The 17,018-nt window shown below is 21.8% G+C and overlaps 1 protein-coding gene across 2 annotated transcripts in view; it reads left to right on the top strand.

The window, feature by feature from the left end:
* The first annotated feature begins 6,311 nt into the window (after positions 1-6,311).
* Positions 6,312-17,018, top strand: part of Gycbeta100B (guanylate cyclase soluble subunit beta-1-like) — a 33,883-nt gene continuing 23,176 nt past the window's right edge. Inside the window, exons 1-5 of one of the 2 annotated variants that reach the window (XM_011501088.1) lie at positions 6,312-6,388; positions 6,540-6,613; positions 10,232-10,332; positions 11,110-11,228; positions 15,389-15,544. In XM_011501088.1, coding sequence (XP_011499390.1) covers positions 6,386-6,388; positions 6,540-6,613; positions 10,232-10,332; positions 11,110-11,228; positions 15,389-15,544 — 453 coding nt within the window. In that variant the 5' untranslated portion in view covers positions 6,312-6,385. Of the gene's footprint in view, positions 6,389-6,539; positions 6,614-10,231; positions 10,333-11,109; positions 11,229-12,491; positions 12,850-15,388; positions 15,545-17,018 lie in introns of those variants that run through there. The other variant, XM_011501089.1, reaches the window with a different exon arrangement.

Below are 17,018 nucleotides of genomic sequence, written 5' to 3'. Positions count from 1 at the left end.
AAATAAAAATCAAATGTTCATTATTTTTATTGAATTGAAAGTTAACTGAAAATTTAATAATATCCTTATTTAAATATCAAAGGTACTTATATATTATCGAGATTACTTTTCGTTATTCTAATTAATGTAAATTATGTTGTACGTTGTTGAAATTAACTATGGTAGTTTATCATTTATAATTTTCAAAATACAATGAAAATTAAATGCACGTTATATGAATATGGAAAATTTTAGGACAAGAATAATTGTCATTGAATTAAAAATAGGAGATGATAAAGGATTAAGTATTACTGCTAATGGACTATTATGCAACTCTTCATTTATTTTATGTTCTAGTTTTCTCTTTATTCTTTACATTCACTTTTGATTAATTACCTTTCCATAGCTACCTTAGACTTATTTCAAATTCATATAATTAATGTTTTCATTTGTACATTTTGCTTCCTCATTATAAACTATTTTTTATGTGAATTCTGAATTAATTTTAATAACTCAGAATTTTACTTTCTTTACTCTTTATCATAAACTATTTATAAATCGAAGTATTACTTTTATTGTTGTCTTAAAATTATCTTTGTAAATATTTTGTATTTTTGTATTTGTTCGATAAAGATTCGATATAATCGAATATTCCATTTATTCGATTTTTCCTTTTAACTTTCATTTATTATTAAAAGAATAATTTCTTTTTTCAATTTCGATTTCTACATAAAATCGTAATCATTATACATATTTCACTCTTTTAGTTTTTTCGTATTTTTTTTACAGATAATTTCATTTTTAATACTATTCTTTATCAAAAATATGAGCAATAATAACAAATTTTGAGAAAGGACTGGTATAGCTTAAGAGATCACTAACAATATCTATATTTGTTAAAGCTATAAATGGTTAATGTTATTTAATAAATTTATTATAAAAAGTATCCTAAATAAAATTATGTTACTCTAAATAAGTATTTTCTATTTGAAAAATATGAAGTAATATTTGTAAATTTAACTTGTAACATGTATCCAAAACAGTAGAAATAAATATGAATGATAGTATTTTATATTGGTATTCTCCTACAGTACCTTGATAATTTGGTAATACGATCGAGAAGATATTATAAGAAATTTTTTTTATTTGATTTAATTAAGCAATAAATTACAATAAGACATAATTGGCGATATTTTACTATGTAAAAGTTTATTATACATTAATATAGCGAAATGCCTTTTTCACTATATATATAGCACGATGAAATATCATGGGTATACCATATCAATATGTAAAAATGCTTAGTAAGAATATAAATTAGATGTATAATATATTTTTCATATGATAATGAGCATTGTATAAAATATAGTATTGTGGAACATGTCTAATATATTGTAAGCCTTAGTAGGATATCGATCATTGTCATCGTCATTATCATTTCTTTTTTCTGAGTTGTAGTTGTCTTTCTTGAGCTAAAAGAAACTTATAGGATTTATGAAATCGTAAAAATTAAAAAATTTCGAAAATTAGCAAGGTAATTAATTATTCAATTATTTTAATGGTATATCTTCCAATAAATTTTTTTCTTTGGTAATAGAATGAAACTATTTTTTATAGTAAAAATCGTTAATAAACTCTAATAACAAATATTGATTCATAATTAATACTGAATAAGTTGCATTTTTTCTGTATTACTATGTATTAAGCTATTTAGATATATTCATCGATTATTTATTACACACTTGAAATGAAAGGTTAATCGGCACTATGCGTTAGGTTTAATAATTATATTTTGGAAAAACTTGTCATTCATTGGTAATATTATAATCATCATTTTGAATTTTATGTTATTATATTTTAATGTAGTTAAATATATATATATATATAGAAATTTTTTTTTCTTTTCTTTAAATTTGCCACTATTTAAATATTATTCTATTAATCAAATATTACTTTTATACGTTTATAATAACAGCGGATATAAAAAAACCAACGGTGCTGAAAATTAATAAAAATAAAATTATCTTCATATTTTTAATATTTCTTGATGTCTTCCATAATGCATTCCAATACATTAGACTAATGGATTATAGAAAATTTCAAGATTTCAATCGTTTTACTTATTTCTCTTGAATTGAGAAGATACTGGTATATCTTGTTTTCCTAAATTACATGTTCTAAATATTTGCGTTTTACATATTTTGTATAAATTATAAATAAATAAAAAACTTTCAGATTTAATTGATTTATTCTTTTTTATCGTTATTTTTCTTATAAATTTAATTGTAATTGTAAATATTAAAATTTTACAAATAAATTATTTATATTTTAAAAAAAATACAAAAACAATTGTCGGAAATAATTATATTTCCTTATATAACCATCATTCCTTATATAATATTGAAAGTAATGTGATCTCATTTGTCAAGAAAGGATTTTTTTATAAAGAAAACATCAATTCACTTAAATGTAAGAAAAATTATGTTTAATAAATCCATGAGTTATTTAGTAATGATTTTCATGCATTTTAAAATGTTAGACTTTTATTTTATTTAAATATAAACAAAAATATAATTAAAAACCAAAGTCAAAAAAAAATTATAAGCATGCTATTTGACTCACGTGTATATTATTATATATTTAAATCACGATCGAACAATTAATTTTCTTAATTTTCCTTCATGAAATCTCAAACTATTTTTTAATATCTGTATGCATTTATTCCTATTAGCATACTATTTATTTTATAGCCGCAAGAAATTTTCAAAGAGCATTTCTTTTTGCGAAACTATTTTATGCAATATTTTAAGTAGAAGGTGTCTTTTTTCAGGGGTTTGGTGTATATAATAAATACTTAATTGAATTTACGCATTTATAATGTATAAAAAATTCTATAATCGCTCTTGAATATCAGGCATTTTAATCAAGTCATTAAAGTTACAAATATCTACATTTATATACCTCACAGCAAATATGCAAGTATAAACGTATTACTAAGGCTTGAGCACACATAATATATCATTGAATATACAAAACCGATTGACATAGTAGTAATATTCAATTTAGGTCAGCCTAATCAATAGATGGTGTACAACACATAGGACGTATCAATTAAATGTAAATCTTTCAATTTAAATATATTAAGTTTATATCAAAATTACTTTAAGTAATTGTCAATAATATCTATACTCTGTATATAGCTACTAAATTAAATTAGTATTAAAAATGATGGTTAAATACATAATATTTTTAAAAACAATGTATAATTAACCTGATATACAAAATATCTCTACATAAATTTACGTACAAAAGATTTAGGACTAAACTAATTTTAAGACTTTTATTATTTGATACAAAAGAATTATGATTAAGCTAATTAATATTAATTACTTTACCATTATAATAGTAATTTTAGAATAAAGTTAATAATCATTATATTATATATGAAATAATTTTTAATTGAAATTTTTATATATTAATGTAAAATTTTAAAAACATTATTACATTTTGTTTTTTTTTTTATAAAAAGATGTTTACTTCATCAGTTTCTACCAGTGATTGATTTGTTTTTTAACACAGCATGATAAAAAATTATTAAAAATTTTACGAAAATTAAAAATTACAATTATTTAAAAAATATTATCGCTTTATAATATTTTTTTATATATAAAATGAATAATATAATCCTGTCTTTAATACTATTCATGTACTTAATACATTTTAGATTTTGAAAATTATTTAAAAGAATATAACTTTATAAAATAAAAATATTATAAGTAACATAAATCTATTGGAAGGGTTTCAAAATTTTTGAATCTTGATAATTTTCGACCAGGAAGTTTATAATGAACATTGAAATCTAAAAGTTAAACAAATTGAAGAAAAATACTTATTGCACTGTTATATAAATGATAAACAGTAATAAATATTTTTTAATTTTTCAGTTTAGTGGTTAAATAAAGGGAACCATTAATCTTTCATTTGTAATTAATTTATTATTATTTTTGTATAAAGAAAATTATACTTTCATAGTACTTAACGATTAGTTTTTTCTTGTCATTCTAATGTATTAGCGTAAACTAATATTAACATTTATTAATCTCTAATTTTTGCACAATTATGAACAATGATAAATAATTCGATAAGATATATAATTAATAAGTAAATTCTTCTAAGATTATTAACCAAAATGATTTATTTATTAGCTATATTAAATAATTTAAAATTAGTCAATATCAAATAAAGTATAATTGAATATAAAATAAAAATTTTAGTATAAAATTTTAAAATATATTTAAATATATAAATAAACGTACACACATAGATCCGCACACGTATATTGCAATAATTATTGTTAAAATTTAAAATATTGAAATCTTCTAATTGTATATTTATGCATGTATGTGAGTTTGTAGATGTGTTTGTTATATATTTAAATATAACCTTTTTGTCGTATGTGCATATTTATATATATATATGTGTGTATGTATGTCTGCATAATATAGAATATATCTTCTATGTTATGTTGGATTTTTAAACAGTTTTCCTTGTAATTGTTCATCTATTTTTGTTGTACTATTTAGTATACGGTTTTGTATAAGGTTCTATTAAGCCTTTCCTCTACTATTAAATTTCATACCAATAAAATTTTTTATCTATTAATGGAGGTGACCTTTACTATTGATAATTAGCTATTGATGATACTATTGATAATTAAAAATATCCCGATTTATCACAACTTTCCATTAGTCAAATATACAAATTTTTTTAAGTTATACATTTCACGTAGGTATGCATTAGATAGATTTTTGTTGATAATAGCTGTTACTTTATAAACCTAAACTGATAATGGATATTAAAATGGCCATTAATGCTGAGATAATTTTATAGCATATACATAAGATCATGATAATATGACAGTGATTACTTACTACTTAGAGTTAATATGACATTACTTATGATACTACATTTTAAGTTAATTTTAATTTATGTTAGATTTGAAGTTTATCTTCAAACATTTCCGTGGTCTAAATTTAGTTGATTATCAAGCATTAAACCTCTTCACTTTATCGTAATTTTATTGTAATTCTTCATAAGCTTTCAAGTTAGTGTAATATTTAAACTTTATATAAATCCAATATGAATTATTAATCGTGAGTTTTATTATTATCAATAAATGTTGAGGTTATCTATTTTTAAAAATTATATGTAGAATGCTAAATATTAAATTGAATTTTATATATAATCTACATCAAATCAATTTAATGTCAAATTGATCTACATGTTTTAAACAAATATTTCGTAAATATTTAAAAAGCTTAAAGAATATTATATTATGCATTATAATAAAATAACCAAGCTAATATATTAAAATATTATTTATTTTAATTTTTTTTAATCAGTAATGTATTTTTTACGTGTATTTTTAGTAAAAATTTTACGCTTTATTTCATTAAAATTTATGTAGAAAAGATTTTTCTAAATATTTTATATATCCCATAATATCTATTATATTTCAATATCCTATATTTTATAAATTTAAAAAATATTTACAAAATATAGATATTTAAAAAAGTTGGTAAGTGATTTCTTTGTTTTATGGTTATTAAAAATTGTTTATTTTAACCAAATTTATAAGTGGAATTAAAATTCAAAATAAATAAATAAATAAATATATACATATATATATATATATATATATATAATATCTTTTAGAATAAAAAATTATAATAATTTCTATGTAAGCACAAATATAATATTTATTCACTTAATATCTACACTAACATATACATATGTTAAAATTTTAGTGAAAATCAGTTTTATATACATTTTTGTTTTTAAATACATGTTTGTTGATAATAAATTAATAATATTTTAATTTGATACGCTGCTAATTAATAATAATTTCGAATTATATTATAAATAATTGTTAATGTGTTAAATAAAAAATGTGGCTACAAATTATTTAAATAGAATTAAGTTTATGTTAGATTATTTGTGATAAAAGAAATATTATAAAATATTTGTAAAATAGTGAAGAAGTAATGATCAACAATTAGCTTGTTTTATCATTAAAATTATTTTATAGTTTACCCACGATAATATACTGATATTATCAAGTACTGATAGTACCAAGTGTCTTCTCATTTTTTAGTCTCGAATTTCTCAATTTTTACACAGACGGCGCTACTGGATTGTACGTGAGGTCGCCGAAGAAAATCGATACTTAACACTGTATTGAATGAATTTGCTACCTGTGCAGTTCACGTTACGCGTGTAAGAAATAAATATCGCTGTTGTTTCTTCATCTCTTTTTTATAAATGATAATTACAATACATCGGTAGTATGTTAATAACATTTATCAAGATTAATAATTTAGTAACAATTTGATTGTATTCAAACACTATGGTACGTAATGCAATTATTATTCAAATTAGGAGGAGATATAAGTGTATATTTTTATTAATATACGGTTTCTCTTAAGGCTTCTTTTAATAACAAAAATTACACTTTATCATCTCATTTTTAATTGTTAAATTAAACATTTTTTTCTTTGCAGTACGGTTTTGTGAATTATGCTTTAGAGCTTTTAGTAGTGAAGACATTCGGTAACGAAACATGGGAAGATATAAAGTAAGTTATTCACTGATTAAAAAAATATTTTTATGTTCGTGTCGATTTTATTGAATTTTGCAAATTTTTGACAATAATAGAAATTACTTATGTGTAACCACTAATTTTTTTTCCTTCACAAAATTTGATACTTCAGCTATCTTAATTTTTTAATTTTTACCTAATTAACTTAACATATTATTTAAATAAAATGAAAAATATTTATGTTTCAATATATTTAATTGAATTTTAATATTATATAAAATTAAACTTCAAAAATAAATATTATGATATAAATTTATCTTTTGATATTTGATATTACAATATTTATTTTTAAAAGGCCTTAAATTAAAATATTCAACAATATTTAAATATGCTAATTATTAATTTCTAATATTTTATTCAGTCGAAAGAAATAGTGTAATAAGGCAGAATATAATTATACAATTATACATTGATATTAATTTAACATTCTTATAGCTTATATCTCTAAATCTGATATGTATCAAATATAATTATGAAATTTTTTAAATTTATTTGATATTTTAATAACTTTAAAAACGTATTCATTTTTTAAAAGGATACATTCTTTATTTTTCAATTGAAATAAAATTCAATTGAGAAATTTCAAACATATTTCAGAGAATAATTTTCTGTTTTTTGTTTTTAATGGCTGAATCAATATATAAAATTTACATATTAAATAAATAAAATCAACTATTCGTTTTAGTTTATCTGATTATAAAATAAAGCGTATGATCTTGATATTATAATTATCTTATAAATACTGTTGAAACAAATTTGTACTCATAAATGTATGTAATTATAAAAAGATTAATCACAATTCTTTATAATTTATACTTCTGTCGAATTTACTATATCAACATTGCCCAATCTGATTCACAATGTATATAATGTACTGCATTACCATTAAAATAAAATATAAACATAATTTCTGCTAAGATATAATTAATAGTCTTATATAGTTAGTAAAATGCAATAGATGCATACTTGTGCATTGTGCAACAAGAAATATATTTTATATATACAAAAATATAAAAATATAAAAATGACTCAAATAAGAATATCGACGTTTTACTTAAATATTATTGAATTAAATTTACGTTAATAAAGTAAAGTTATAATTATAAGATAAATAAATGAATTTATGAGTGAGTTTTTAAAATTTATTTAGTGAAGTTCAATGATTATTATGAAACACAATGCATTAGAATCAGTATGAAGCTTCATAGTTCTTTTTAATGTCTTATAATTATCAACAGGTATTCTTTGAATAAAATAAGATTATTTTTAACCGATAATTTCGAATTTTTTCTCTATTCCATATTTCAATATTTTTAATGCTATTTCGTTTTGAACATCAAAGAAAGTTATTTAAAGGATGACAATTTAATACAATATTAAATCACTAAAAGGCAGTAAAGTATTATCACAGTACATAAATTTATAGAGTTTTAACTGACATAAAGACTAAATTGATATAATAAAAAAATCAATGAATAAATCATCAAATATATATCCCTCCATTATACATTTTTGCAGGTACAAGCATTAAATGCACAACTGGTCGAATTTAAATTTATACCAATATAAAAAGTAGTATTTTATTTTATTATTTAAACTTTAATTTTCTATTTTATTTTTTAACTTGGGAGAGAATATCTTTTATTCTTGTTTCATGTTTCTCATTTCTTAAGGAATTCAATAACTAATTTTAACATTAAATTTTATCTATAAGAGAGTGGATATTTTAAAAACATAACTGAAATCAGTATTAATACAAATGAAATTTCTAAAATTTCAACTTCTTTTTGTATAAAGCAATATTTGCTATGTGAAAGCTGATTTTTTACATTAGACATGTAACAAACTCGATGAAAATTTTTTTTGAAGCTATATATACAAAACTTTAATACTTTTACATATGTAGTATTTATGTAAAAATTTACATAAATACCGTTTATAAGTTTACATAAATTCCGTCAATAATAACATATATGTATAATTATACCTGTAAAAATTATGTAAGAGGTTTTCAATAAATTTTTTAGATAAAATTGTGTAAAATTAAAATAATATGTTAATAAATTGTTATTTTAAATGATTATTTTACTATAAATATTTGTTAGATTTTGAAGCTAATTTTTTAGAACGGATATATAATGTCAGGTTGATAAGAACTAGTAAATAAGAACATTTTATTGTTTTAATATAATAAAACAAATCTAATTTATTCTGCTATAAAGAAACTGTATAATTCAAAGTTTTTCTTAGAAAGTAGTATTTTCAATTTTATTATATATATTAAATGAACATATTAATTAAAAAGAGATTGTTTATAATGTACATACATAATGTGTATATAATGTACATAATGTATATTAGTGTACATAATGTACACTTACATATCTGCATAAGTAATATTACTTAAGTAATATTCTCCATTAATACATTTTCTTTAATACATATGACTTTAGTTTTCAAACATTTTCTAATTTTTTTATTAGTTAGCATTATTAAAATTAATGTATAATATTATAATAAAAAACTTCAAATGTAAGGTCCCTTTTGTAAAATTTAAATGACTATTTTATCTTTCCATTGAATTCTAAATTTTATTTTAAATTGAGTTTTACTTGTATTTTTAATTAAAATTTTATTTTAAGTTAGTTAAAAAAATATTATAAAATTTTAAGATAGTTTATTTTGAATTGATTAATACAATTTTTTTATGTAACAATTTAAATAGTAGAAATACATAAATAAAAGTTGAAGAAAATAAAATAAAAAAGAACTTAAATAATTAAGATAACGCTTGAAAAATGCATTATAGATTTGTCATTTACAATATTGTTTTAAAATTTATAGAAAATAAGTATTTAAATTTCATTATTTATTATTCATAATATCAAAATAAATCAATATTTTTTCAATAAATCTAAATGTATTGTTAATAAATTTTATATTGTAGAAGATTTTATATTAAATAATAGGATATGCATAATAACTAACTGTATTAAAAATTTTGAAGAATGTTATAATTCTAATTAAGAGATATTTAAGTTGTATGTAAAACATTAATTTAGGTAGAATTTTATACTATTTTTAACAGGATGTTTTAAAAAGTATTAAAAAATGTAAAGACTACATTATTCGTATCTACGAAAATATATTGAATGGATGAGGGTACAATTTCAACAATAATTTTTTAATACTTGAGAAAGTTATAAAGTTTGTCAAATAAAAACACAATATACTACTAAAAAATAGATTGGTACCTGTATTAAATATCTTAATATGTTTTACGTACTTTAAATTAAGTATTTAAATCTATAGATTATAAATATTGTTCATACAATCAATAATATTATGTGTAATTATTGTTGTTTAATTACAAAAATTAATACTTATATTGTCTTATCTTTTTGTTAAAAGCTATCATAAAATTTTGAATATTATTACTTTTAGTAAATTCAATTCTTTTGTAGAAGCTATGTTTCCCAAATAAGTTTTAATATAAAAAGAATTATTTTTACCCTTTAATATTAGCTACGTAATTTTATTATATTAATTATCAATAGTATATCGATAAAAAAAAACTTATCATTGTTTACATAGAAAGGATGCATCTGTCAACATGGAAGGCCAATTCTTAGTACGCCAAATTTATGATGATGAAGTTACGTACAATATTATTGCTGCTGCTGTTAACCGACTCAGTATGTATTAAAAACATTACAAAATCTTTAATCGTACAATTAAAATACTAATCTCATTTATTCTGTTATAAAAGCATTCATGCTAGTAAGGATACTTGGAAAATATTAGAGTTTTACAAATATAGATAATTTTATATTTTACAAACATAAAGAAAACCGATCATATTTTGCCAAAAGACTGGAATAGCTAATTCATTATCCTGAATAATACTAATTGGTTACAACTGTTTAATCGAGTAGTTTATTTAGCTGAGAAACATACTATCACAAAACCTTTTTCTTTATTTATACGTATGTACATACACAGAGAAAGAGAATTAGATAGATAGATAGAAGAGACAGAGAGAGAGAGAGAGAGAGAGAGAGATGTCTAAAAAGAAATAGTTAAAATGTGATACGAGGCATAGAATAAATTAAATTTAGTTTTTACTGAGATTGTATTAAATTTTTTTTTATTTTAATTATTCGAATGTTTAATTTAGTATTGAACTCTACAATGCTAGCCTTTCTAAATATTAAATATGTTTAAAACAATTTTTGAATCATTAAAGTCTAAAAGAGAGTTCATTCACAAATTTGTTTACTTAAGATACTGTTCAAGATTTCTTGAAAATATAAAATCCATAATATTTTTTATACATGTAAATTATTTTATTATTAATTCATTCATTTAATAGAATTATTAATAGCATTAAAATAGTATATTTCAATAAAGTAATAGTATAAATATAATTTATATAACATGGGAACATAATGGAAGGTATTATGTATTTATAGATATACCAGCTAATGAAATTCTTGAACTATTTGGTCGAATGTTTTTTGAATTCTGTCAAGATTCCGGCTATGATAAAATTCTTCAAGTCCTTGGAGCTACGCCAAGGGATTTTCTACAGGTATGACAGTTTATAACATTCAAAGTTTCTGTTCAAATGAGCTAAAAATTTTAGTGGAGTAGAATTTCAATTGTATAAAAATTTCATAATTTTCTAATAAACAGCATTCATTTAAAAAAAAAAATTTTCTTGTAAAATTTTCTGTCTTTTTACTCAAATTGTTTAAAAATTTACAAATACTCAATTTTCTTAAATAAATTCATTTAATTACATTAAAGTTTTTATTTTTGCAATTATTTGATAATGTTATTATGAACGTAATTTATATATCTAAAGATATAGCTGTAACAAAATAATTATGAATAAATAAACTCAATACTTTTAATTACTTTAATTGATTTGTATAATTTTATGAAAATACAGAATTTAGGAAAGATGTACGAACCTATATAGACAAAATATACTTTTAATAATAACTACAAAAATAACTACAAAAAATATATTTTTCTGCTGAAATTTTTGATACCCTAAACTAGTCCATTAAATTCTCGCATTTTGCGTAGTGAATTGAATTATCCGAAATACATATTTTTGAAATTTTGAAGTCTAGTTAACCCAGTAACGTATTTAGTCAATTATATCTAGAGATCTTTTAATTTTCAAACAGGCGTGCTTTTTAATTTTATTTATATCCTATATTTTTTAAATATGATAAAGAAACTAAGCCAAGTTCATAAACTGTGTTAAAAGAAACAAATTATAATCATGTCATATAAATATACATATTACATTAAATAACTATTTGTTATAGCCCTATTTGATACATTCATATTGGCTTAGAGTGAAGTATGTTAAACTTATGTTTGAGTTTATCATGAATTTTAATACAAATATTACGAGTGTTTTTCTTAATAAAATTCTTTTGTATTTTAGCATTGATTTGAACAAATTTAATATATATCATTATTAGGTAAATTTATAATCAATACATGTAAAGCTTAAGCTGTTTAGTAAAATTTTCAATTTAAAATTTAAAATTGTTTTCTTCACTTTTTTCTTTTACGTCATACAACATTAATAGTTCAATATTTAAATTAAAAAAGTTTTTTTTACATTATAGAAAAATTAAAAAAGTATGTGCAAAATCGCATTTATATTTGCTTCTTTGTTTTATAATTGAATTTGTAACGGAAGAAAAACAGCTGAATACACTTGCGACCGAAGTACGAAAGCAACCGCAAACATAGATTGATACATTACTATATCGAATATTGCGATCTTTTATGTTATTCATATTATGACTGCGAAACGCAATATTTAACATAATACTTGGTTATAGCGAGCAGTGCGTATACAAATTAAGTATCTTCGGTGAACAATAAATCAAGTACAGAAAGGAGTGAGCCTTGAATACTCCTGCACATGCCTAATGCGTAGCGTATATATAGTCGTACACATGGCTCATACTCCAGATTAGTTGATCTAAATCGATCGATAGTCCCGTCTGTCCACCAGCGTGTAACTAACCCTTGGTCGCCGCATCATTTGTCGGGGCAATCAGGATAAGATGTAAAATAAACTTCGTCGAGGTCACGTCGTTCGACGTGTTACGAGAAGTAGCAGACTCCATTTTCCAGTTTGTCAACTTCAGCCATCGCCATTACTCGTCAACGTATAATCGGTAGGTTGAGATAAGTCAGACAAGACACGACCAATGAAGCCATTTAATGTACCAGATGTGATATCGAATTCTTTCCTTCCTATTCCGTCTCTGTTTTTTTAAAGCCTTTAATGCTTACAACGATTTGTTAAATATAAAATTTAAAAACTTTTATTATTCCCCTTTGATGATGGCAAAAATTTAATGAGCTGCAGACTAGAATACCAAGAAGAAAAAATTCAACGTAAATAAAATATTATATATTGGTAAATCAGTAATTTAAAGTATCCCATACCGAAAGAGTATGTCGCTTTTATCCAGTAATTGATTGAATTTAATAACTAACATTAGAGGTTAATAATATCGTAAGCACTAGATGTTAATAATAAAATTTTTAAAAATTGCTAATTATATATAACAAATTATCACTCAATTTTATACACAATTTAGTCTATAATATATTTATGTAATTATGTATGTAACCCGGCTATTTTTATAAATTTTCTTTTATGTAATTAATTTATATTTGTATTTTACCGACTACTTATGTTACCATATATTTTTAAATAAAAATTAGCCTTGTACAGAGTGTTATTTTTATAGTTAATTTAACTGTAGTATAATGTGGGAACATGGTGACTGTTATTTCTGGCTTGATTGCTGCTGGTGATGTCCACAGGGGTTCAATTTTTTTTTTTTTTTGTTGATGTTTCTCATTTCTGGTTCTTATCTTCATGTACTTTGGCACTTGATAATATTTTTACTATACAAGCATGTACATCATTTCTTATATGGTTATTCTTGAAGGCTAGCAATTTTATTCCTCGTTCTAAATACATTATGTTGAACCGTTAAAAAATCAGCTTTGTCGGGATTGCTGTACAGCCTATTGTTAGTTTTAGTTTATAAAACTTACAAGAGTATCTTGAGTATTATTAAACTGTAAATATTTCTTATCTATCAACTTACAATTCTATTTTTTCTTTATCTATAAGTATTTTGTGTATCCTAGCCATGCTTCTTTATTCAGCAGACGTGTTGTCTTAAAGCTAGCTTTCGCATAAAGCAAATGTAATATGTTTGTATTTGGACAAATGTTTTAATTTTTGACATATCTAATACAACGTAACTGTCAGGAAATCGATAGCCAATTGATATAATTCAAATAAAATAAAGCCAATATATTCACTTTTCCTTTTCTCCCTGTATTTATTCAACATTACAATTTTGAGTTAATTTGTCATTTTCTTTAAATTTAAGAAAAATTAATTTTTCCATGTATGCTTATATACGGTTAATGTAAATCTCATTATTAACGCTGCAAACTTCTTCCATGGATTTATTTGTAACTATAATTTGTATTATTTTATCATTTCAAATGTTGTTTTATAAGTATTACGGTTGTGTTACACCATGTATATAAAATTAAAAATCTCTTACTCAAGTCTTCCTATGACCACCATTTAAAACATTGCTCTTGGGTAAGTCATCTACGATGTCAGTGATAAACAACAATATTACTGTCATTTAATAGGTATATTTTAATAAGTTCAATAATTTTCTATTTTTTATTAAATATAGTAACTAACATATGTAAAGTAGTAATAGAGGAATAAATATATGTAAATTATTATGATCGTATCATAAAGAAGTGATGAGTGGGAAGTAAAAGGTCGCTCGAATATGCCCTGCGAATGTATGTAACCCTTTAAAAATAAATAAAATACTTTCTATATATTACGGAATAATTTTTCAATGATTTCACTTCGATTTATAATAACAGGATAAAATACAGTACCTTTTGCGAGTGAAAAATCCTAATATTTTGTTTTGCGCACATGCACTACATAAATCTTATACGCACACTTGTCATTTTTGTATTAAAAAAAATAAAATTTTATAAATTATATTGAATATTGTTGGAATATAAATTTCATAATTTAACTTCATTAAACAATTATTTTTAAAATCGTAAAAAACTAGTATAATGGCATTTATTGTAAATTCACGAATTCTATGTTTTAAGTATTTATCAAAAAGCAAATAAAAATAGACGTATATTATATCTTTGACTTTAATTTGTATTTTTAACTTTCTTTTCGATAATAAAAAAAAATAGAATATAATATATATTCATAAAATTTAAGGTAATTGTATAATTCCTTCTCCCAAAACATTTCCTATTATATAATTATAATTTCTTAGTTTTGTATGAAAAATCCTTTGTAATTGTTTAGAATGTTTTACTAATATTTATACCATAACATTGATTTATATATTTAAAATTATACTGATTAAGCCTCCACATGTAAATATGTTAAGCTCTTGTATTATTTATTCTATATGTGATTTTTTAAAATAAAATTAGCAGGTATTTTTTAGAATATAGACGAAGGAGTTTTCTAATCCTTTAATGCAGATTAATTTTAACACAAGATAAAAATAAAGATAAAATAATGTATCTGAAATACATTTTCTTAGTATACAAAAATATATTTTCATAGGATTCACTTATGGTTATTGAAAAATAAATATGTATTTTTTCAATATGATTTTAAAGAATTTGGATGCTCTTCATGATCATTTGGGAACTCTGTATCCAGGGATGCGAGCACCATCATTTAGGTGCACAGAAAGATCAGAAGACGGAGCCCTTATTCTTCATTATTACTCGGATCGCCCAGGGTTGGAGTATATTGTTATTGGAATTGTTAAGGTAACATTTATATGGTTTTAATTTTTTTATAATATTAATTTTAATCTAATTTTAATTATTTTTTATTCACTGTTGATTCCCATTAGCATTGGGAACAATTAAATTGAATTTTTTAAAATAAAATTAATTAATATTATTGGAATAGAATATATATAGTATAAAATATTTCGTTCAATTTATTATAATTGAATAAAAATATTCATTTAAATTGTGAAAGAAGTATATTATAAACTTAAATAAAAACAACAGGATTTTCATCATACTACAATTAGTTAGAAAGTAAAATTGACAGATATGTTAACAATCGTAAGAAGTTAAAAAATAATAGAAAAACCATTTCTAATAATATAACATGAGGAAAACGATAACATTTTAGCGCTATATAAGGAAACTTAACTTTATGAATTATCACAATGAAAATTAAAATAACTATGAAGTAATTTTTTCCTGATTGTTTCTTTTGATCATTATGAATATTTTTGTAAGATCAATTTTCAGTAGTATTGTAATAATCTGATATATAAGTTGCATACAGAATTGATTTTTTTTATTGATCTACTTAAGTTTTATTTGCAATTCCATTTTTATTTTAGTCAGGTACCGGATTACTCTGGTAATCTTTGTTGATTGCTAAGATTATCAGAATAAGATATAAAAAATAGTTTGATAAAACATTATAAAGACTTCACATTACCGCTTTATGATTATTGAAATTGATAGGGACTAGGTAACATCAATTAATATGGTCCACATTGTATAAATCAGTATCTGCATTTGTTCCATTAATGGCATTGGTGTAAATTACATATGGAAACACGAATGAATGTTATGACATTGTTCAACATCGAAAGATTTCATATACTTTCTTCTTATTTAAGAGGTATTCAATCTATGTCAATATTATCATTTGGATAATTGAAGTAATTGTACATACTAAGCCGTTCATCAAATTGATAAAACTGTAAAAGAGAAAAACTTACTATAAAATAAAAATAATGGAAAATTTTCATTAACTTCTTAATAATAACAAGATTAACATTAATTTATTATTATAACAAATTCATAATTAATTTTGTTATGATTAAACAAAATCAAACAAGTTTGTTTAAAACTTAATTTGTGAAAATTACAATTTGTATTTATTACACAATATTTTCCTCGAAATTATTGAAAGTAATAAACAAATTTATTTTAAAATTTAAATATTTTAAAATATGTCAAAAAGATATGATCCTTGGATATTTATAAAATATAAAATGAAGAAATAATACATTAGTTATTTTTTTAAACACTTTCGACTCATAAACGATCTTATAGCCTTGCTTTTGACAGATTAGTCGGGTAAACTGTGCGCTCTTGCGCTTTCTCTTTATTTCTTCTGTAAGGATACTTTGAACAAAAATTCGCAGTCATCTACTGAACTACCCTGTTGTGTTTTCTTTCTTTGATACCATAATCGTATTATTATTAAGAG

The sequence above is a fragment of the Ceratosolen solmsi genome, unplaced genomic scaffold, assembly GCF_000503995.2.
Source record: "Ceratosolen solmsi marchali unplaced genomic scaffold, CerSol_1.0 scaffold57, whole genome shotgun sequence".
Lineage (NCBI taxonomy): Eukaryota > Metazoa > Arthropoda > Insecta > Hymenoptera > Agaonidae > Ceratosolen > Ceratosolen solmsi.
The sequence above is the reverse complement of the archived record's forward strand: the minus strand, read 5'-3'. Positions and strand labels throughout refer to the sequence as shown.